Raw genomic sequence first — 22,186 nt, 5'->3', positions numbered from 1 at the left:
ACTAATGAACTTGCTATAAATAATATCCCAGACAAATCAAAGTCTGTCTGTCTCGTATTTTGATCTACAACCATGAATTGGCAGTGATGTTCTGTTTAGATTTTAACTTTACGATAAAAGATATATGATTTAAGTTTTTCCTGTTGTGAAGTTTTCATTTTTATGTACACAGTGTAGTATAACAGGGATTTGCGTCGTTCCTGTTATATTTAGAATTTGGGGGAAAATCACTGGATACTGATGAAACAAAACTAAGTTTAGCTTAACGATGGTTTATATATAACTTCTTCAATAGTGCAAAACATAAATTACAATAAAAGTTCAACTGTAAATATTCCGGTAAGGTACAACAAATGGTAATTCCAATAAATGTTCTATACTTAACACAATGAATGTCACTGTAAATGCACGACGTCCGTACAGCTTGACCGCTGGTCCCATTCGCATAGAAACGATAAAAAAAAATGTATTATATAATCTTACTTAATCATAACTAACTGTAATAATGAAATTTGTCACGTAATGCTATTAACGAGCTATACAATTAAAAGCATTTCTCTAATTCTATGGAAATTAATCCCTTTCTGAACCCATTGTATAAAAAAATTTAATCAACGTGTGGTTGCTGGTGATCTCAAAAGATCATTGGATGATTTTAAGGGTCATGACCTTTTTAGCTAACTGAATGAATCAAAAAATGATAACAGGTGTTAATGAAATTGACAACTTCGTGCAATGTGAAAGGCACGCGAAGGGGATTTTCGGTTAACGAAAAAGAAAATGTCTTTTTAATCATTAGAGAAACAGATTCTTACATAGTTACTCGTGAATTATCGGATTTATCCAATCTCGATAGTTAAATTATAAATTTTAACTATCTCGATTGGATAAATTCGATAATCTACTTGTATCAATGTAAGAATCTATATATATATGATAACAGGAAATGGGCAATGAGAGGATTAAAATGGATTAATTTATTAACATGTAAGCTAGCAATTTTTAGAACAATAGTATCTTGCTTTTAAATAAAGTTTGAATGTCCACGAAATAAAACAAAGCGGAAAATATCGCTGTCACAGTAGCAACATTCCAGCAGCGCATGGAGGCTTAGTATTGGGTACATTGCATATCATATAAGATAAGATTAATTATATTTAAAGTCATGCTTGTAAACATATAACACACAAAGTCTCAAGAACTTCTCACGTTTAAGAACAGATATTCCGAGACATGAGAACAATGTATGCAAAATTAAACTAGCTTGAAGATGGAAGGCGTGTTTTGCAAAAATAATACATGTTTCTTAAAAAATATGAACTTATTCAAAATTTGTTCGTACATGCATTTAAGAATAATATAAGACAAATCAGGATAATTGTGTGTATCTAAAACCCGCATATTTTCAGGTTTTTCAGTTCCAATTAACAATCAGATTTTCAAATTGATTACTCATATTGTTGCAGCATATCTAATAGATGTTTTCTAAATCATTGATGGAATGTTCAGTGATAAGATCATTTAAACATGCCCAAGTCATTCCCGCGTAATCGAAATGAGCGCCATCAGTCTGTAGTTGTTAAAAGTCATGAAATACCTTTGTTCCAGATGAGCAAAGGAGTGTTCAAGGTGTCGTAATTATATTCCCCACTACTTTGACTCTACTGTGGTATTCGAAAATGAGACTTATAGCAGGATGAATTTTACTTGCATGAGTAACATGACTAGTGACACATGTTGAGCAGCTTTTTATGATTTTTTCTCTGTCTTTTATAGTCGTTCTTTGGTTTTTTTTTGCCATGCTGATGTGTTTATAAATATTTATAATGTTTTAATTGCCGCCCTGGAGTCTTTTCTTTTTAATATTTCAAAAGGCACAGGTCTTCAGTTTGACATATCACCGGATTTCAACTTATATGAGCAAAACGATTAGTGCAATATGTAAAGCAGAATTTGCTCACATGTCCGGAGGACCTATTGGAATAAAACCTAATGAGTTTTGGTTGTCCATCATTTAAAGTTGTATATTGTTTTTGTTCGACCTTCGAAAACATGACAAAAATAAACGATGTAAGTTTGATAATAAAAAATATTGAATACATGTGTCCAACATAATAAAAACCCTATAATGCTTATATCAGCTTTGTTATTTAAGTGATAACAGTCAGTATTGTGCATTTCTAGACATAAAATTGACAAATTTCATCTGAAGTAAATGACAAAATCTTTTATTAAAACTTTTTTTCAATTGAGAATGTTCATTTTGCCTCGTGTGAACTTTTTACAACTTACAAGGAGTTGTTTAATATTTGTTAGATTTGTCAGTTTTTTCTTATGAAAATACTTTTACCAGACATTATTTTTTTATTGATATAGGGCCAGTTAATTTAACAGAGAAACAGACTTAAAAGCAAAAAATCCCAGCAACTGTTATATGATTTTTTTCTTTAAATAAAATGCTTGTCACGAAAATTAATAATAAACGGCATTTCTTAACCTATCTTATATTGTGATGCCGTAAATCGTACTAAAATTTTCTAGAAATTGATATATGTCAACTCGGAAAAGTTCATATACTTTCAACTACAAAAGTTACAGGAATTATTTGAAATAGTACGTTTAATGATCGAAACTTACTGAAGAGGGACGAAAGATACCAGAGGGTCAGGCAATCTCTTAAATCGAAAATAATCTGTCGATACCTATAACTTGACATTGCACCGGGTTATGTTTTTTCTGATTTTTTCTGACGTTTTTACACTTAATCCATTGGATGTTGGATGTGACCGATTGATAGTTTAGTCTCAGATGCATGATTTTTTTATTAGTTGTTAGTGGCTTTGAACTAGCTGTCAGTTAACTACGAGTACTCTCATATCTGTTCCTAGTGTCTTTTTGTTGTCGGGATGTACAAGTACCCGACCACGTCAACTTGTATTTTTGTCCATCTGATGAGTTAAGCCTATTTCAACTGATTTTTATAATTCGTTCTTATGTTGTACTGTTATACCACTGTCCCAGGTTATGGAGAGGGTTGGGATTCTGCTTACATGTTTGACCCCGCCCCATTATTAATGTATGTGCCTGTCCAAAGACAGGAGCCAGTAATTCAGTGGTTGTCGTTTGTTTGTGTATTACATATTTTTTTTGAAGGTGACCTATAGTTGTTAATGTCTGTGTCATTTTGGTCTTGTTTGTATAGTTGTCTAATTGGCAATCATACCACATCTTCTTTTTTTATATATTGACATCGCCATTGCGAAAAATGAAAAAGACAAACAGACTTATAATAGTAGACATGACACAACATATAAAACTAAAGAATTAGCAACACGAACCCCACCAAAAACTTGGGGTGATCTCAGGTGCTCTGGAATATAAACAGATCCTACACAACGTGTGTCGTCTGTCGTGTTGCTCATGTTATATCAAATTCGGTAGGTCACATGCATGAAAGGGAAGAGGATTGTATGTACGACGTAAGGAACATATCCGATATCATCAGTGAAACGGTTATTATATAACGGTCATTCAACTCGTGATGGCGTCCGTAAAAATTACGAAGGGATGATTTCAACTTCACCATTTGGAACTCTTGGTTTTAAAGCTTCCTTGTGAGCAGCAATCCTCTATCAAGAAAATCATGATATGAAATAAAAGCCCGGGAATATCGTATCAATGGGGAGATCTATACCCCGTATGCAGGTGATTCTGGAATGTTGCTACTTAGAAATGAAACGCGGGTATGTAAAGGCATTTTGTCAGGGGCAAGTAACTCTTGTGATGCTCATGAATATAAATGAGCAACGTTGCGTTTCCATAGTGACGAGACTGTCCGCTTCATTTCTCTGGTCGTCAATCGCTCTTGTATTTTGATCTTTTTATTGATAAACTATACAGAATTAGATAAATAATGATAATTTGTTAAAAAAATAAAATATGTCACATTATTTTAAAAGCCATAACATGTATTGTATGAAAATCTTACTTGTCGATCTAGCAACGGAGGCGTTGGAAAACCGATTCAAGAGGAAGCTTGAAACCCATATGTTTTGAACGGACGGAATGTTTTTGTTGCAAGAACCTAGGTGAAGAATGGCCCATGTACCCAAGGATCTCAGCATACAAACAGCATTGTACGTTATGACCCGACTATGAGTAAGTATTCTGTCGTCTTTTTGCTGTTTTTTGCAGCCGACTATCTTCATTTTAACAAACATCTACCCTTGAAGTTGCATCTTCTCCCCCTTTTTTCTATCTGTTTTCGAAATTATCCCTGAGCTGTATTGAACACCTTTATTACCACAGAGTTTATAACTTTGCAGACAGTGTGTAGGCAAGACACTGCCAGATGTTCTAAAATTAGCTATGTCATGTATGAACATGTACAAACTACACTTTCCTCAATTTCAAAGCTGCATCATGCAAGGTCAATCTTTTGACGTGATAAAACAACAAAAATTTTAGATTTTTATTCACAAAAAGACTTGAAAGACTTAAGTGTTTCTGTATGCTTAAGTTCACAATTGGAAAGCTGAAATCATCTCTTTAGTCGTAAAGTTTTGTTTTCAACCATCCCTCTTTGTCAATGTCTAGATGCAAGTCAAGATATGGGACTGGCTTTACTGTATCTGTTGTATCCGTTATTTCGAGTTCGCTTGGATATATGCGCTTAACATATTCCATGACCTACCAAATTAGACTATTTACCACGCTTGTAATAACATGAGCAACACGAAGGAAGACACATGTGGTGCAGGATATGCTTACTTTTCCGGAGCACCTCCAGTTTTTTGGTGATGTTCGTGTTGCTAAGTCTTTAATTTTCTATGTGGTGTCTTCTGTACTTTTATCTGTCTGCTTGTCTTTTTATTTTTAACCATTGCGTTGTCAATTTACTTTTTTATCTATGTGTTTGACTTTTCCTCTGGTATCTTTTATTGGCCTAGATTATTTGATAAGTTTAAACATACAAAATTACACAATTAAGAATTTAATTGTTTTAATTCAAAAATTTCCTTGGGAGTACTCTACTAATTCAAATGGTTCTTTGCTTTAATGTGACATTCCTAAATTTCAAGCAGGCATAGCTCTTTTGTCTTACGCTCAAATTAAGTACCAATCATTGCATGTCAAAAAATTAAATCACAAAAATGGTACATTGTACTGAAAACACCTTTAATTGCATATAAGAGAGAATTCTGGATGCTTCATCAGTTCTGACACACAAGCAAAATTAACCATACTATTTATGCGGTTTTTTTTATTATTCAAAATCATCAAGTTGTCTACAATGAAAACCAGTCATTCACCTTTCTTTTTAAACCAAAGTTATCAAAATATTATACATATCTTGAAAGTTATATCCGTAGGAACTATTTTGTGTTAAATGTATAAATATACAGTTCTTTCCGTATGAGGTAGATTTAAAAAAGGACACAGTTGTTTGGTTGTTTCGTGTAAAGGAAGGTCATAGTATATACGTGTGCCGATCAAGTCAACTTCTCTAAGGTCTGGACATAGTTCGCATAATTTCAGAAAAGTCACATTCGATAAAAGACTGCAACCTTTAAGGCTCAAATGTTTAAGGTGTGAATGAACATCAAACCCAGCACCTTGATGCCCAATAAAAACACGTTCTGTCAGCGGATCCGTGTATGATATAACTATATCATCTTTTACACAACAATCTGCACGATTATCAAAATGTTCATGCTTATTATTTTCGTCAATTTTTTTTCTTTTAGTTCATTTGATTCTCTTGTATGAGTTCTGAAAGTTGAGGATTCGTCGTCCATTAAGCCTTCACAAAACGAGCAATCGAGTTTCTCAAGCCATATACAAGACGAAATAAAAGATTTTACTCCTTTCAATGTGATGCCGAAACAACCTGAAAAAGTGGCTTCCCGTAAAACTGAGCAATAAGCAGCAATGGTTGGAAGCGACAAATCCCCAATGTTTACATTATTGTCGAAAGAAATCTTCACAAGGTGTCTGCAGGAATTAGCAATTGCGATTACACCGCTGTCCATTGTATTGTGATTTTTCGACCGAAAACGCCAATATAATCTTTTTAAATTTGTACATGAATTTGCAATAGCCATCAAGCTTCCATTTCTAATTTGAATTCCTACGTATGGTTGATAAACTGAAAGACACAGAAGGCGTGGACAGTTTTCTGCAATAGACGCTATGCTATTGTCAGTAATATTGTTGCATTCTAGTATTTCAATAACTAACAGGTTTTTCGCGTTTTTTGTTATACATTCTTTTCCGTCGTCATCAAACCAGTAACAGTTGGCAATAGTTAGTTCTGTTAATCCAAAAAGGATACTGCACAACGTAAATCCTTTACTTGACATGGAGCAGTTTCGAAAGGCTAGATATTTCAAGTTTCTAGATTGCATAAGAATTTGTCTTACTATATTATCCCTTAATTTAAGATGCATAATGGAATGTATCGAGTTGCCGCATCTTGTTGTTAAGGCCAAGTCTAACTTCGTAAGATTTGGATTGGTTTCAGTTAAGAATATCAGATCATTTGCAAGTGTTTCTGAGGTTGAAATTAGAAAGGATATTTGTATTTCTTTTAAATCCAGCCCGCAAAATAAATCAAAAGAACAGATCAATGAATTATACATTTGTAGATCAATAACTTGTAATTTTGGACATTTGTTAAGGATGTCCTTGAACAATTAACCATTTATTTCATCTGGGATATGTAAATGCTTTAAGTTTGAAAATACAATGTCACTTTTGCTATTTTTAATATCTTGAATTCCAGTTCTAGTAATACTCAAATCCTGTATAAAATTTTGGATATTTCTAATATGTGCTACACGATTTTCCATTTTAGAATATTTCTCCGAAGACGACCGAGGAATTTTTGATAAATCATCATAGAAAAATGTCCTCCAAAAATCCGGTAAAATAGACAATTTGTTCCAATGTCGACAAACTCGACTTATTGTATGATACAGTTCATTCTGTGGGATATATGACAAAATAATAACGAGAAGCTCCAGTGGGATATCGTTGATATCCATCTTAGTGTTGATCGCCTGCAAGACAAATAATGAGAACTCTTACAAGTGATATGTTTACTAATAAATGCACAGTATAACCCCTGAACAAGAGAGTCTTATCGCTGAACAATTAACACATGTAGACATCGTCATTAAATAAGTATAGTCAAACAGTCAGAGTTATTGAATACCCTAACGGTATTAACGCAGCTGTGCTGATAGGATTTTTCAAGAAATGGTACAGTTACGTGCAGTAAAATTGGTACTGTAAATGTTATGCGTATGACAAAATGACCAACATTTTAATAATGAATTTTTGATTGATAGACGACTGTAACTGGCCTGTATCTATGGTATTTTATCAATTTCAAACCACTTAAGTTTCGTCATTTTCTAGTGTAAAGACCTTATAAAGTGTGCAGTTTTTTTTTACAATGGCCATATAAAATAAGGCATCTGTATTCAATAAACTTACTGTAAATACTAGTATTGTGTACACCAGATGCGCGTTTCGTCTACAAAAAAACTCGTGAGACTCAAAACAATGTTATGAAGGTAAATAAAAGAACAAAGTTGAAGACCATTGAGGACGCAAAGTTCCGAAAGGTTTTGTCAAATACAGCTCAGTTATTTATTCCTTTGGTAGAAAAAAATGTAGGGGCATCGATTCATAAGTTGTAAATAAACTCATCATTTATCCTAAGAGTAAGATAACATTGCGTAATCCAGACGCAGAAGGTATAAAATGTTCTTGTTTGGAAATATGTTTTTGTTAATATATGAAAGAAGATGTGGTGTGATTGTCAATGAGACACCTCTCCACAAGAGACTATATTACACAGAAATTAACTACTATAGGTCACCGTACGGCCTTCAACATAGTCCATACCACATAGTCAGGTACACAAAGCCCCTAAATTTCAAATGTAAAACAATTCATACGAGAACACTAACAACCTAATTTATGTACAAGGAATGCACTAAAAAAAATATGCAACTCATCAATAAACATTGCAATTGGTTCAGGCACACACATACAGAATGTGGCAGGGTTAAACATGTTAGCGGGATCCAAACCCTTCCCTAACCTAGGACAGTGGTGTTACAGTACAACATGAAAACAAACTATAAAAATCGGTGGAAAAGGTGTCTACTCATCAAATGGATACAAATAACATACATCTAACAAAAAATATAGACTGTTAAGCTTTGTTTAGTTTGTTCAAAATATTAAGAGAATTGGTGAGATATATAAAGTTTGGCATATAGACCTTATCTCATAATGTGTTGGTATGGTTTTAATGTCTGTCTATGTTGTGTAGCTATCTCTTTTGTATACACATGCAGTTGTCTCCAACTTTTTTTAATGTATCATATTAAGGTAAAAGAAACAAAATTTTGAGACAAGTGCCTTTGTTTTTGTATACCGAAATGAAAAAACTGCGCTTAAATGTATACAAGGAAGTTCAATAGTGAACAGACATACACAGACAATGCTATCATTAATATAATTCAGTAATGAAAATACAATACACAAAATTATATTTACGTTCTAAGATTGATTAAAAATTGTAAACATGCTTTACGTTATATAACTTCTTACTAGAAAAAGGTAAAATATGTGTAACTATAAACATCGCCATGTTTAACCTTAAAATAAGTATGGCAGTTGATCAATAGTTTTTAAAAGGTTTATGATTTTCTAACCAGATGCTCCGCAGGGCGTAGCTTTATACGACCGCAGAGGTTGAACCCTGAACGGTTGGGGCAAGTATGGACACAACATTCAAGCTGGATTCAGCTCTAAATTTGGATTGTGATTAAATAGTTGACACAGCATAGGTTTCTGACACAGAATGAATGTGTTCTAATGAACTTAAAATTTTTGTTTTCTCTTAGAGCAATTCACTATCCTGTTGAATATTAATCCTCTCAAAAAAATGTTTGAAGAAATTTTCTTTTTATTTATGAAATTTCAAATGAGAAAAATTGAACCCAATTTTTTAATCACATCCCCCTTTCCCTTATTCCAAAACTAATCTCAATTAAAATATTCTAATGGAGTTTGCAACAATAACTACTCATTTAAATACATCATAAAATATTAAGATGTAAAAAAACTGCTTGTTATCACTGAATGGTAAAGATCATTTAAATTTATCAGTTGGTAGTAAAAAGTGAATATACATTGTATATTGTATATAACAAAGATTTAAGTTGATTCTGGACAAAGAAAGATAACTCCAATTAAAAAAAATTCTTGCAATAAGATATTTCTTGCTTACTGTTCTGGACAAAGAAAGATAACTCTAATTAAAAAAAAAAATTGCTATTTCACAATATTGTGAAATTAGATATTTCTTGCCATTGCACAATACTGTGCAATTGAAAAGACTTGCTATTGCACAATACTTAATATAATAATTTTAGATCCTGATTTGGACCAACTTGAAAACTGGGCCCATAATCAAAAATCTAAGTACATGTTTAGATTCAGCATATCAAAGAGGCCCAAGAATTTAATTTTTGTTAAAATCAAACTTAGTTTAATTATGGGCCCTTTGGACCTTAATGTAGGCCAATTTGAAAACGGGACCAAAAATGAAGAATCTACAAACACAGTTAGATTTGGCATATCAATGAACCCCATTTGATCAATTTTTGATGAAATCAAATAAAGTTTAATTTTGGACCCAGATTTGGACCAACTTGAAAACTGGGCCAATAATCAAGAATCTAAGTACATTTTTAGATTCAACATATCAAAGAACCCAACCAATTCATTTTTTGTCAAAATCAAACTAAGTTTAATTTTGGACCCTTTGGACCTTAATGTAGACCAATTTGAAAACATGACTAAAAGTTAAGAATCTACATACACAGTTAGATTCGGCATATCAAAGAACCCCAATTATTCAATTTTGATGAAATCAAACAAAGTTTAATTTTGGACCCTTTGGGTCCCTTTTTCCTAAACTGTTGGGACCAAAACTCCCAAAATCAATATCAACCTTCCTTTTATGGTCATAAACCTTGTGTTTAAATTTCATAGATTTCTATTTACTTAAACCAAAGTTATTGTGCGAAAACCAAGAATAATGCTTATTTGGGCCCTTTTTTGGCCCCTAATTCCTAAACTGTTGAAACCAAAACTCCCAAAATAAATCCCAACCTTTCTTTTGTGGTCATAAACCTTGTGTCAAAATTTCATAGATTTCTATTAACTTAAACTAAAGTTATAGTGCGAAAACCAAGAAAATGCTTATTAGGGCCCTTTTTGGCCCCTAATTCCTAAAATGTTGGGACCAAAACTCCCAAAATCAATACCAACCTTCCTTTTATGGTCATATACCTTGTGTTAAAATTTCATAGATTTCTATTCACTTTTACTAAAGTTAGAGTGCGAAAACTAAAAGTATTCGGACGACGACGACGACGACGACAACGACGACGACAACGACGACGACGACGCAGACGACAACGCCAACGTGATAGCAATATACGATGAAATTTTTTTCAAAATTTGCGGTCGTATAAAAAACATGACTGATCTAGTCAAACAAGCGAAATATAATATTAATGTGTATTGTGTGTATATACTTTTTATGTACATTGCTAATGTGTATAACTATGAATTCATGCGTTATTGTAAGGGTGTGTTTCTGAGATTATTCAACATATATTTTATTAGGTAATCTTTTTGGCTCCTTGGATTCGAATATGAAAACAATGTCATTGATTTTATTAATGACATCCTTCATATTTCCAAAGAACATGAGTCTGTCATTTTGTATTCTTTTTTTGGGAGTTGGTGAATTGATATGTTAACAGAAAATCCGTTGATACTAGTTGTGCATACCTTGTTTCAGTAATCAATGGGAACACAGCACCTTTTGCTTTTCGAAGCAAGAACAATAAGGAAAATGTTTTGCCTAGTCCTTTAATTTACTTTCTAATATCTACTTGCCTTTCAACCACCCACCTATAGACACCTGAGAGAGTTGTTGCTATGGTTATTTACTGTTTAAGAAACAGTTCGCACATAACAGTCATGGTAGTCTTTAATAAACTTTGTTGAAATCAGTAGGAAGGGTATATTCATTACTTTATCTAGCACAATGTAAGAGCATTTTAATTGAATTATCTTGGTATTTACTGAATAAAACTTACTATGTAATGATGAGAAGTAGGTTTGTGGCGTTTGAATATGTAAGTAGTTTTAGGGCTTCTGACGCTATATGCCAATTCAGATTGAATGTATCAGGTTGTTGAGTTTATCATAAGAATCTTTATAAAAAAGTGAATAAGATGTTAGTATTTTGTAATAGATGTGTTTAAAGCCATAAAGATGTGTCAAATTTATTTTCTATTTTAAATCTCCATGAAAGAATTATATAGTAAACGGTCTGGTATTGCCAATGATTTGTGATATGGTACATAAAGGCAATAATAGTAAACTGCTGTTCAATAGTCATAAATCGCATGAATTGAAACAATTTCGGGCGACAAACAAGAAATGAGGGAAACACGTCAACTATTAGAGGAAACAAAAATGAACAACTCACACTTTGAACTGATACAAAAATAAACGTCAACATACATAGAAACGGACTATGTGATAAATAACTGTCATATTCCTGACTTGGTTTCTAGTCATTGACGGGTTGGTGTCTGAAAAGTATAGTCTAATTACTTCTTGGTCAGAACAATTTATGCAATTCTTCATCGGATTCATTTTTCAGCTCATTCCATCATGGATGCTTCTGGTTGTCTGTATTGTCATGATAGTTATGCCTATTATGATTCTCATGATTGTTTAGTTTTTGGTTCAACGTTTTGATGTTTTGTTCTAGTTTTCGTGTTGGATTTTCTGAGTGTCATGGTCAATCTAACAATCTAGCTAGCTTTATCGTATTGTTTTTGTTGAGGATCACATAGTTGTTCTTCTTTTTTTTACGCTATCGATCGCTCTATTTGACTCTATATTTAGTTATTTTTTATTGTAAGTGTTGAGGTCATTCAATGATTTAATTTTGTTTTATTAACTTGGACTTCATTAAATGTATTGGAGCACTCATGTTCTACATTTTTTGAAAGGTTACCAAATCTATAAATGGAAAAGTATGTTTTATAAGGATCATTTGAAATTATTAACTCTGAATTGTTACAGACTTCTGTAATTTTGTTGGCATTCAAGATTTAGGTCAACGAATTCAAATATTTAATTCGTGTCAGATCAGTAACTTCCAGTACTGGAACCACATAATTTGGTATGGTAGGATCTGTGGTAATGGTAGATTAATATGCAGATTTGGTTAGTTATGCATTTAATATTTGTACTGCAGGTCTGCCATATTACCATCAACCTGATGGAATTTGACAATAATTGTATTTCAAGCCTGAACAAATACCTGTTATGTAGTTTATGCTATGCTGAATCTATATGCATTTTGCTTATTGTGTTGTCTGCTTTAGAAAGCGCTTTATGCTTTGTTTGCACGTTTGTTCTTGCTTTGCATGTATATGTTATTTTTATTGTGCTTATTTAAATTTGTTATTTAACAGTTCGTTGCATTACTGTTATATAATGTATTACTAATGCACCTACATATGCATTATGGTTAGATTTGATATTTAAATGTATTCATGAGACAATAGAAATTGGGATCACTATTTCCGACATAATGAAATTATAAGTATTCCTTTATTATTGAAATGCTTGGGAAAGTAAACATTTTCCTTGTTCATAATTGTTAACATACTGTTTTAAAACTTTTTATATAGTAACTTTATTATATTACATCCTTTAATATAATGTATTGTTATGACAACAAACATATAAACAAAATAAAGAATCACACCCTTTATATTGTTTGGTGTATTTACTGCCCCGAAACAAGACTACAAAATATCAACAGTCATATTATTTTAACTTGGTACAGGAATTTTCTTATATGGTCTTGTGATGATAAAACCAACACACCTTTATGCGCATATATGAGAGAACTGGTTCCCGGGAATTCAAATGTAACACAACAGATATTCTATTCTAACAAACAGACAAAACAAACACTTCTTTTATAATGGCGTACAATTTTTATTATTCAAAAGTATAAGTTAAAAAGTGGTCTACAATGAAAACCAGTCATTTATCTTTTATTTGATACCAAAGTTACCTACATGTTCTACATATCTTGTAATGTACAGCCGTACGGACTATTTTGTGTAAAATATACACTACTTTCTGCATGATTTTGAAGAAATAAAAAAGGACACAGTTGTTTAATTGTTTTGCATAAAACTTGGTCAATGTGTGCATTTGTGCCTACCCAATCAAATTCTCTCAGATCTGGACATAGTTCGAATAATGTCAGAATATGCACAGTCGATAATAGTCTGCAAGCTTTCAGGCTTAAATATTTAATATGAGAATGAACTCTAAACCCGGCACCTTGTTCATTGTCGTAATGCCTAATAAAAACATTTTCTGTCAGCGGATCCGTGTATGACATTGCTACATTACTAGTATCTTGTACACAACCATCCTCGCGATTATCAAAATGTTCATGTGTATCTTTATTACCTTCATTTTCGTGAATTGTTTCTTTCAGTTCATTTGATTTGATTTTACTGACAGATGGGGAATCGTCGTCAATAATACCTTCACAAAAAGAGCAATCGAGTTTCTCAAGCCATATACAAGATGAAATAAAAGTTTTTACTCCTTTTAGTGTGATTCCATAACAACCAGAAAAGCTGGCTTCGCGTAGAAAAAAGCAATTGGCAGCAATGCTAGATAATGATAAATCACCAATGTCTACATTTTTGTCGAAAGAAATCTTCACAAGGTATCTGCAGGATTCAGCAATTGCGATTACTCCGCTATCCATTGTATTGCGATTTTTCGATCGAAAACGCCAATATAGTTTTTTCAAATATTTACATGCATTAGCAATGGCCATCAAGCTTTCATTTGTAATCTGGACTCCTACGTGAGGATGATATATTGAAAGACACAGAAGACGTGGACAGTTCTTAGCAATAGACGCAATGCTTTTATCTGTAATATTGTTGCATTCTAGTATTTCTAAAACTAAGAGATTTTTCGCATGTATTGTTATACATTCTATTCCGTTGTCATCGAACAAATCAGAGTTGGAGATAGTAAATTCTGTTAATCCTAAGTTAATTCCGCATGACGTGAATCCTTTACTTGACACAGAGCAGTTTCGAAATGCCAGTTTTTTCAAGTTTCTAGATTGATTTAGAATTTGTCTTATTGTATCATCCTCCAATTGAAGATGTACACCATAATTTAATAAGTTACCGTATTTTACTGTAACATCCAAATCTAACTTCTCAAGATTTGGATTAGTTTCAGTTAAGAATATTAGATCATTATTTATTGTTTTTGATGCTGGAAGTAGAATGGAAATTTTAATTTCTTTCAAATTAAGCCCGCAAAATAAATCAAAAGAATAGATCATTGTATTATATATTTGTAGATCAATAGCTTGTAATTTTGGACATTTTCTAAGGATGTCCTTGAACAATTGAACAGATATTTCATCTGTAATATGTAAATGCATTAAGTCTGAAAATGCAATTTGGCTTCTGCTATTTTGAATTTCTTGAAATCCGAATCTGTTGATACTCAATTCCTGAATAAATGTTTGTATATTTCTGATATGTGCCACACGATTTTCCCTTTTTAAATCAGAATATTGCTCCGCTGACGACCGAGAGAGTATTGATAATTCATCATAGTTAAATTTCCTCCAAAAATCTGGTAAAATAGACAAGTTGTTCCAGTGTCGACATACCTGACTTATTGTATGATACAGGTCATTCTGTGGGATGTATGAGAAGCTCCAGTGGGATATTGTTGATATCCATCTAAGTGCTGATCGCCTACAAGACAAATGATCAGAACTCTTTTAAGTGATGAGTTTACTAATATGATTTTTTAATTAATGGAACAGCTAGCTGCATGATCTGTGCAGTAAAATTGGTACCGTAAATGTTATTTTATGCATGTGACACCATTAACTTCTGTTCCTAAATGAATTTGAGATCGACAGGCGACTGATAATTGTCTATATCTATATTTTTTTTTATCATTTTTACAAATAATAAGATTCAAAACTTTCGAATGCTTAAGACTTTTATGAAATTTGCATTTAAAAAGGGAGTTGTTGAACGGTGAAAATGATCTCTAGGATAATTGTCATACGACAGACGAAAACTTTGTAAGGTATCTGTATTAAAACTCACCAGACGCGCTTATTGTCTTAAAAAAAACATAACTGATGCTCGAAACAGTTATAAAGTCAAAATATAGTACAAATTGGAATGAATTGGGTGCCATAAATTCTGAAAGGTTTTGCCAAATACAGCTAAGTCATCTATTTTAGGCCCTAATTAGTATCTGTTGATTGTACCATATATGATTGTAATAAATGTGTGCACCTTTTTTTACTAGTGAGATATATGGAGCTTCGCATTTTATAGAGACCATTATTTATATATATTGATTGTATTATACATATTTTTAACAATGTTTAAGTTGTGTGTGTGTTGCCGATAGCTGTCTCTTTTAAAGATATATATGTATTTACCAAAATGAAGAAATTACGCTCTTAATTGTTTAATAGGAAGGTCAATAGAGAAATGACATATAATGTTATATATTATTTTTTTTTTTTCACTATTGTTTATATAAAATGTATAAAACTACAAGTTGTATTAACGTTCTTAAGTTTGACCAAGAATAGTAAACACGCATTACTTCATATAATTCGGATATCAGGGTGTACTCACTCGATTGAAAAAGGTTAAACTTTCCCTTCGTTAAAACAGGTAGCTATAAACATCGCCATGTTTAACCTAAAAATAACAATGACAGTTGATCAATAATTTAAACCAAAAAAAGCATACGATTTTCTGAAAAGCATGTCTGACCTTGTCAAACAAGCGAAATATTTTGGTTCAACGTTTAACGTTTTGATGAATTGTTATAGTTTTCGGTTTGTATTTTTGTGTTGCATGCATTGTCTATCTTACAATTTAGTGTTATCGTATTATTTTGTTAAGGATCACAGAGTTGTTCTTCTTTTTTAAGCTTGCCCTTAGTTATTTTATATTTTTAGTGATTAGTTCATACGATTGTCAGTGGAGAGTTAATACTTGGGTTGCATTTTTAATTTAGACTTTATCAGATGCACAGGAACACTTGGGTTCTAAATTTTTGAGTCGGCTAGGTTGTTTTAATCTGAAAAAAAGAACATTTTATAAGGATCATTTGAAATTATTAAATCTGAAATGTAAGAAATGAAAGTAAAATCACAAAAAAAACGACTGGAAAATTCAAAACGAAGTCCCTAATTAAATGGCAAAATCAAAAGTTCAAACACATCAAAAGAATGTGTAACAATAAACTCATCATAGATACCAGGACTAAATTTACAACTGTGTATTCCAGAATTTGATCCGGCATTTTCTAATGTAGAAAATGGTGCATCAAACCTGGTTTTAAAGTAACCTCTCGCTTGTATGACAGTCGCACCAAATTCCATTATATTGACTACGATTTGTGAACAAAACAAACAGATTAAATAGGTAAAAATAACATAATGACGGGATTTATAAGTAAAGAACCACGTCATTTGTAACAAAGTAACTCAAAAAGAAATATATACAAAGAACATCAGCAAAACAAACCCAAGAATACAAAAATTAACCATAGCACAAAAACACGATGGCGGGATGTATAAGTACAGAGCCACGTCAAATGAATATAACCAAAACAGACTAAAAATTAAAAGTAATATAGATAAAGTAAGACAAATAACAAAATACTTTAACTATACCAAGATTCTATACTTCAAGACCAAGGTATCGTGGAGTATTTGTAAAGTTGATATCAGTGGAATATTTATCAACCAGGTCTTTTTATCATTTTTCATTCGAGCGTCACTGGTGAGTCTTTTTGTAGACGAAACGCGCCTTTCGCGTAAATATAAATTTCAATCCTGGTCTCTATGATGAGTTTATTTTCAACCACTGGGTCGATACCACTGCTGCTTGAGTTTAAATACCCCGAGGGTATCACCAGCTCCGTAGCCTCAATGCTCCTCAACTTCGTACTTTATTTGGCCTGGAAAAAAAATTTGTAGACGAAACGCGAGTCTGGCGTAAATATAAAAAAATCAATCCTGGTATCTATGATGAAATTATTTGGTACCTTCCGATGATTTTTGTTAGAAAAAGGACGAGACGTTTTTTGGCATAAACGGGCGGTTTTCAATAAAAGCGTTATTTTCAGACCTAAAAAAATGGAAAATCAACTTGTCTAAAATTCAATTTCAAGAGTTATTTTGAATACCTCTATAATAGACTTGTTTGTAAACAAAAAGTGCAATCTTAAATATTCTTTAAAATGATATTATTTTCATAATTTGTGTACTGTTTCGTAGGGGACAGTTGTCCCCTACGAAACTTCTTCTAAACACACATATTTTTTTCAAATTTTAAATGTTTCCTATAGACATTTCAGTTAGTTTACTTCAAATACTAGAAAAATATCATTTTTTTCTGAATTGGAAATCCATTTTTATCGATAAAGATTAACAGTACTCCACATATGAAGGTTCAACTCATGTTACGTAGTGGACATTTCGATGCGTTTCGTAGTGGACAAATCCGTTTCGTAGTGGACAAAAAGTTTCGTAGTTGACATCAACCCTATTATATGTTAATAAAAACATAATAAAAATTACATGAAACTAACCCTTGTTATTTGTTTTGCACGAATATAATTGAAAAAAGGTTAAAAAAAGACTCCATGATAGTGGTAGTGTCCACTACGAAACGTTGTTCTCCCATACTTGTTTCGTAGGGGACCGTTTCGTAAGGGACGTATTCGCATGTTTTATTTTTTTCCCACAATCCCTATATTGCAATAGTAACAAGACTGATTGTATTCATCAAAGCATTTATCAAGCTGTACACTGATATTTTTTTCATAATTTTAAAACCAGATACTGCAGGAGATTTGACCCGTTTCGTAGTGGACAATAACAAAAATACGGTATCACTCTGATCCATTTGATGTGCTCAATTTTTCTTACCAACAGTTTAATTGCCGTTATAAAAGCATCACTTCTTTTGTAAGACCCTAATGTTTATATCTCTTGCAAACAAAAATCACATAGATTTTATAAAACTGTTTATTGGCAAATTTTAATGACTTCGTTTCGTAGTGGACATTTTGTGAGGGACACACCTTCTGAAATTAAAAAAACTATATTGAAAGCTGTTTATTAAAATATGTTGGCTCTGAACATACTTTTGAATTATTAAAGAACTTATGTAAAGTAAAAAACCCATTTATTTCTTCCTTTTTTTTTTATTAAATTTTAGAGTATGAATGTTGAACAGTCGATTAAAGGACATGCCATTTTGGTTGTTTTGGACCATTCAAGAGTCAATATCTTATCAATCCCTCTAAAAATTAACTGTTTCTTTCCTTAAAATTTTTAAATCTAATTCAATGTACTGACTACACAAAAAATTACTTGCAAAGATCAAACACATTTTTTTTAAAGTGGCTGGGACAAGAAAATACGTTTTTATTGAAAAACGCCCAAACACGCCTGGTTTATATCAACTTTCTACCCAGACACTGGTGACATTTTATAAAGTCTGAATAGCAACTGCAAGCTCTTGATTAAATGAATATCGAATAAGTTGTGAAATATGTATCCAAAAATGCAGGCGAAGTAAAATTAGTACTTTAGTTAGTATATTGCTACCAAGGTGGGGGAAATTGATGATTTCGTTTGTCATAGATCAAGAGAGACAACTGCTAATGTTGGCATTGAAGATTTAGGTAATAGAATTTAAATGTTGTGTTAACTAAGTTAAAACAGCATGTAAATTCTATTACATATTGTGATTTTACTTCTTACCTGGAAAGAACATGATAAATAAAACAGTTTCTATTACGTTTCGCTCCCTTTCCTGAACGATCCCTAACACACGTGTTCATAAGGCAGACTACTTTAATCTTAATTGTACAGAAATCGAGGTACAAATGATTTACATCTGGACAGAGTCTGACTTTAATTTCCAGGGATGGCAGATCTAGAAGAATCATGAAAATGAATATACTGGTCTGGTAAGAGCTGAAATGAATAACCTTGCAAAAGACAGGATGAAAATGTAGTAAATAATTATGACGTCTTGAAAGGCTATTATAATTTTTTTCTTTGACGCCTTACTTCGACCAGAGACATATAATAGACGAATATTCATGTATTATATGTCTATGTGTATTTTATTTCTCTGCTTCGACGAAGTAAGTCGTCAAAGACAGTGGCAGATCCAGAAATTTTCATAAGTGGGGGCCCACTGACTACCTAAGCAGGGCCCGCTCCAGTCATGCTTCAGTGATTCCCTAAATAAGCAACCTAATTTTTTTCCCAAAAAGGTGGGCCCTTATCCCCTAGACCCCTCCCCTAAAAGCGTCTCTGAAAGAGTCGAAGTAAGACGTCATAGAAAAAAATTAAAATAGTCATAATTATTTGGACTAGATGAAAATGAGTATAATCACTTAAATCAGTATTTTTAGTATTGGTCAAATAAAATATTATGGAGCCTGCTCATGGGGTTTTTATGGCCCATTTATGGGCATCATGTGTTCTGGTCTGTGTGTCCTTCCGTTCGTTATTCCATCTATTTGTCCCGCTTTAGGTTGAAGTTTTTGTCGAGGTTGTTTTTGATGAATTTGAAGTCTAATCTACTTGAAAATTAGTACAAATGTTCCCTATGATATGATCTTTCTAATTTTAATGCCAATAGAGATTTTTCCACATTTTCATGGTCCATTGAACATGGGAACAGTGTTATTATATATGTTCCTGATTGAACATAGAAAATGATACTGGGGATTGGGCATTAGTCAGTGTACTTTGGACACATTCTTATCATATGTGATTTCTTAGTTGTTTTATGATTAAAGTAATTATTTAATTACCAGACGAAATTATTTCAAATATTTCATGATTATTTGATTATTGATAATTTAGGACTTTATTTTTAGCTCACCTGGCCCAAAGGGCAGAGTGAGCTTTTCTCATCACTTGGTGTCCGTCGTTGTCGTTAACTTTTAAAAAAAATCTTCTCCGCGGAAACTACTGGGCAAAATTTAACCAAACTTTGCCACTTTCATCATTGGTATATCTAGTTTTAAAAAATGTGTGCGGTGACCCGGCCAATCAACCAAGATGACCGCCATGACTAAATATAGAACATAGGGGTAAAATGTAGATTTTGGCTTATAACTCTGAAACCAAAGCATTTAGAGCAAATCTGACATGGGATAAAATTGTTTATCAAGTGAAGATCTATTTCCCATCAAATTTACAGATGAATCGGACAATCAGTTGTTGGGTTGCTGCCCTCAATTGGTAATTTTTAAAGAAATTTTGCTGCTTTTGGTTACATGTATTATCTTGAATATTATTATAGATAGAGATAAACTGTAAACAGCAATAATGTTCAGCAAAGTAAGATCTACAATAAGTCAACATGATCAAAATGGTCAGTTGACCCCTTGAGGAGTTATTGCCCTTCATAGTCAATTTTTACAAAATATTTTCTTCTATAACTAATGGGCCAAATTCATTATATATAGAGATAATTGTTAGTAGCAAGAATGTTCAGTAAAGTAAGATCTACAAACACATCACCATCACCAAAACAAAACTTTGTCATAAATCCATCTGTGTCTTTTGTTTGATATGCACATAAACCAAGGTGAGCGACACAGGATCTTAATAGCCTCTAGTTGAATAATTACATTAGATGTAAGTTTCATTATAATACGTTAGTCTGATTGGCTAACTGCACATCACATGTTATTCATTAAAAGCAATTGCATTACACAATAAAACTTATCATTTATGATGACACAAGGTCCCATAATAAAGTGCACAGGTAAATTTAATAAAAACTTGATGTAAATCATGTTTTCATGATCCTAGCTAAAAAAAATAATTATAAGCATTGAATACTTCTTTTAGTAACTTCAAAGGGTTGTAAAAGAGTTGACCGTGCTCTCATTTTTAGAAGGCAGCGCTTTCGTGCTTCACAGAAAATGTACTTTGGTCAACGCTTTTACACCTCAATAAAGTTACAAAAAGAAGCATTCAATTCTTAATTATCTTGAATGACAAAAACAATTAAAGAAATGAAAGGGGTGGATCCAGCCATTTTCAGACAGGGGGTACCAACCCAGGATAAAATGGGGTTTTACCATTCCCCATTCAAATGCATCAATTGTCCAAACAAAAATTGGCATGGGGGTGGGTGTCCATCCACCACAGAATGATTGCGATTGCATTTGCCACACAATTTGGGTTATGTGAGTACTTAGAGCCCATGAGTGGCCTCATTCTGCAAGAAACAATTATGTACATTACTGTAAATAAATGTATTTTAGGGCTGCCAATCTCAATCTGCAGATGAAAAATAAGGATACATAGCAACAAATGTAATTTTTGGGGAATACTGTGTTGAGTGATTTTCTGATTTGATATTGAGATGCAATTACAAATTTAACTCTACTCACAATTATATAAATGGCAAAACAAATACCATAAGTCAAAAAGAAAAGATACCAGCTACGTAATTTTCTTACGCAGATCGTATTTTGTTAGTGGCTCTCGAATAAAAAAAATTGAAAAACAATTACCAAGTGCACTGTTGAATAGAATTGAGGATACACAATTCTGAAAGGGTTTACAAAAGAAAGATACCAGGGTAAAGTGATCTAGAGAATCTTTAGTATTACAAATATTTTGTCAGCTGATATTGACAGAGAGTAAGTTTTTACAGATACCAAATAATCTTTCAGTAACTCTAAAAGTATTTATATAGACAGCAATTACATCTATTGATAGGAATTGAAATAAGATTAAACTTTTTAATTTATATTTTAAAGCTTTAATCAATAAATTGTTTAATTTTTTTAAAACAAACAATAGTAACAAAATTCCAACAAATTAATGCTTTCAAACACAATCAGTCTTACTCTCTCTTACTACATGCACAGCTCATGTCTTGAAAAAGGCTGAATTGTTTGTTTTAACATTTAAAAA

The 22,186-nt window shown here is 32.3% G+C and overlaps 1 protein-coding gene across 1 annotated transcript; it reads right to left on the bottom strand.

The window, feature by feature from the left end:
- Positions 1-6,695: 6,695 nt before the first annotated feature.
- LOC134684377 (uncharacterized) lies at positions 6,696-14,646 on the bottom strand. The gene is made up of 2 exons (XM_063543663.1): positions 13,355-14,646; positions 6,696-7,061 (listed from the first exon to the last, which is right to left on the bottom strand). The coding sequence occupies exons 1-2, from the start codon at positions 14,612-14,614 to the stop codon at positions 6,696-6,698; spliced, it is 1,626 nt and encodes a 541-aa protein (XP_063399733.1). The 5' UTR covers positions 14,615-14,646.
- Positions 14,647-22,186: the final 7,540 nt, after the last annotated feature.

This window comes from Mytilus trossulus, chromosome 9 (genome assembly GCF_036588685.1).
Source record: "Mytilus trossulus isolate FHL-02 chromosome 9, PNRI_Mtr1.1.1.hap1, whole genome shotgun sequence".
NCBI lineage: Eukaryota > Metazoa > Mollusca > Bivalvia > Mytilida > Mytilidae > Mytilus > Mytilus trossulus.
Note: the sequence above shows the minus strand (reverse complement) of the source record. Positions and strands in the feature narration are given on the sequence as shown.

Coding starts and splice junctions, on each gene's coding strand:
- LOC134684377 (XM_063543663.1), bottom strand. CDS start 14,614: ATGCATTTACATATTACAGATGAAATATCTGTTCAATTGTTCAAGGAC. Junction 7,062..13,354: donor ATCTGAGAGAATTTGATTGG/GTAGGCACAAAT, acceptor TTTGTCTTGCAG/GCGATCAACACTAAGATGGA.